At 55.1% G+C, this 1,878-nt stretch overlaps 1 protein-coding gene across 1 annotated transcript; it reads left to right on the top strand.

Annotated features, from left to right (window-relative positions):
• Positions 1-212: 212 nt before the first annotated feature.
• On the top strand, positions 213-1,549 carry LOC147974413 (uncharacterized). Its single transcript, XM_087520034.1, has 3 exons — positions 213-324; positions 702-1,075; positions 1,169-1,549. The coding sequence occupies exons 1-3, from the start codon at positions 213-215 to the stop codon at positions 1,547-1,549; spliced, it is 867 nt and encodes a 288-aa protein (XP_087376160.1).
• The last annotated feature ends 329 nt before the right edge of the window (positions 1,550-1,878 follow it).

The raw sequence follows: 1,878 nt of genomic DNA on the forward strand, positions 1-1,878 counted from the left end.
TCCCCCTTCCTTCACAAGATCCTCCGCCACCTCCGCTCTCACCTTGGCGCCGTAGGTCTGTTCGAGCTTCGCCGGCGACGATGGTGAAGGAGAAGATGTCGGCTCTGGAGCGCGCGAAGAAGGTGGCGGTGCAGGGGAAGGGGAAGAAGTCCGCTCGGGGCGGATCTTCCTCGAGGACTGCTCTGCCCAAGGATTGGATCCAGGGCGACTGGATGCCGTCGGTGATTCGGCAGGATGATCTCGATGACCTGGTCGAGGGGGGATTCATTCCCCATGAATCTGCGCGCCTCCCGGGGAAAGAAGTCGAACCCCAGCCTCTTGATGGTGAGTGCGTCCTCCTCACCACCCATATCGATCGTGGATTCTCTCTGCCTCCTCATCCTTTTTTCCGGAGCTTCTTGAACTTCTTCGAAGCGCAACTCCATCACTTTACTCCCAATTCTATTGTGTATCTTGCTACTTTCGTTTCCTTGTGTGAAAACTTCTTGGGTTGCCGCCCCCATTGGGGACTCTTCAAGCACATCTTCACTTGCCGCTCTCAGTCGGTCAAGAAGGCCAAGTCGAGTGACGAACGGACGCAGGTGATCCAGCTGTGCGGGGGCCTGGCGATACAGATGAGGGGAAAAAGTTCCTTTCCGTCTATCACTTTTCCCGAGTCAGTCCGTGGGTGGCAGTCGACTTGGTTTTACTATAAAGACCAGGTGACCCCAGGACAGTCGACTGGGCTCCCCCCTTTTCTCTAAATCGAGCACAAAAACCTGCCTCTCTGAAAGTGACGCCGGAGGAAAAGGCGCAAGTCAAGGTGCTGGTCGGTCGAGTGGTTCAGCTTGTCCGCGAGGGTGTGAGTGGCATGGACTTATTGGAAGTCTTCCTTCGCAGGCGCATCCAACCGCTTCAGGCTCGTGACCACCCGATGTGGCTGTACTCGGGTCTCGAAGACACCACTCGGATTCACCCAGAGGAGGTCACTGACGAGATGTTGGAAGGGTGGCTGTCGAGTATCACAGGGAACAAGGACAACCCCCGAGGTGCCAGGAGGATTCCTCCACTCGACCAAACGTACGAAGTGGACAAGGTCTGACCTTGCGTTTCCGACTGTGATCTTGCTTTCTTTATTTGTTCTCTTTAGATCAGTCGATTGACTTTTGTCTTGTTTGTTGTCCTCTAGGCCACTACTGAGATGTACTCGACACCCAATGGAGCACAGGAGCAGGCCGAGGAAGGAGAGGCGAGCGGAGGCAAAAGTGGAGATGAGAGAGAAGAGTGGGAATCTGACGGCGAAGGAGAGGGGGATGACGACGACGACTCCAGTGAAGAGGAGGAGGAAGAAGTCGAACCTCCCCGCTCGGAACGGCGATCCAAGCTTACACACGACCCTGCGTGGGAACGTGGTAAGGCGACTGTCCCTGTTGGGCAGTCGTCGAAGCGCCCTCGGACCTCATCTCCAGCGCCGACAGAAAAAGCTCCCAAGCACCCATGCGCGACGCCGTCCAAGCCGCCCAAGGCTCTGCCCAAGATGAAGATGACTGTCCCCACCATTTCTGGGTAATAGTAGAATTTGTTTTCCTTTGTCGAACGTGACGGACTCTTGGTCGACTCATTGAATAAGCTGACCGACTTTTGAAATTTGCAGTGCTGCCACCTCGGAGATCTCCGCCAAGGATGATGATCAAGAGATGGAAGACGCTGTTACCTCCAACCCCGGTACGATTACTGATGCTCTGCTTTTAGTCGACTGACAATTTCTTATAATTCCGGTCGATTGGATTTTTCTTGTAGCTCCTCCTCATGTCATTGACCTCCCTGATGATGATGACGAAGTGCCGCTGAGGGCGCGAAGGAACAGGAGGGCGCCGGCTGGCAAGACCCCACAAACTA

This window comes from Triticum urartu, chromosome 4A (assembly GCF_056163025.1).
Source record: "Triticum urartu cultivar PI428250 chromosome 4A, HENAU_Tu73, whole genome shotgun sequence".
Classification (NCBI taxonomy): domain Eukaryota; kingdom Viridiplantae; phylum Streptophyta; class Magnoliopsida; order Poales; family Poaceae; genus Triticum; species Triticum urartu.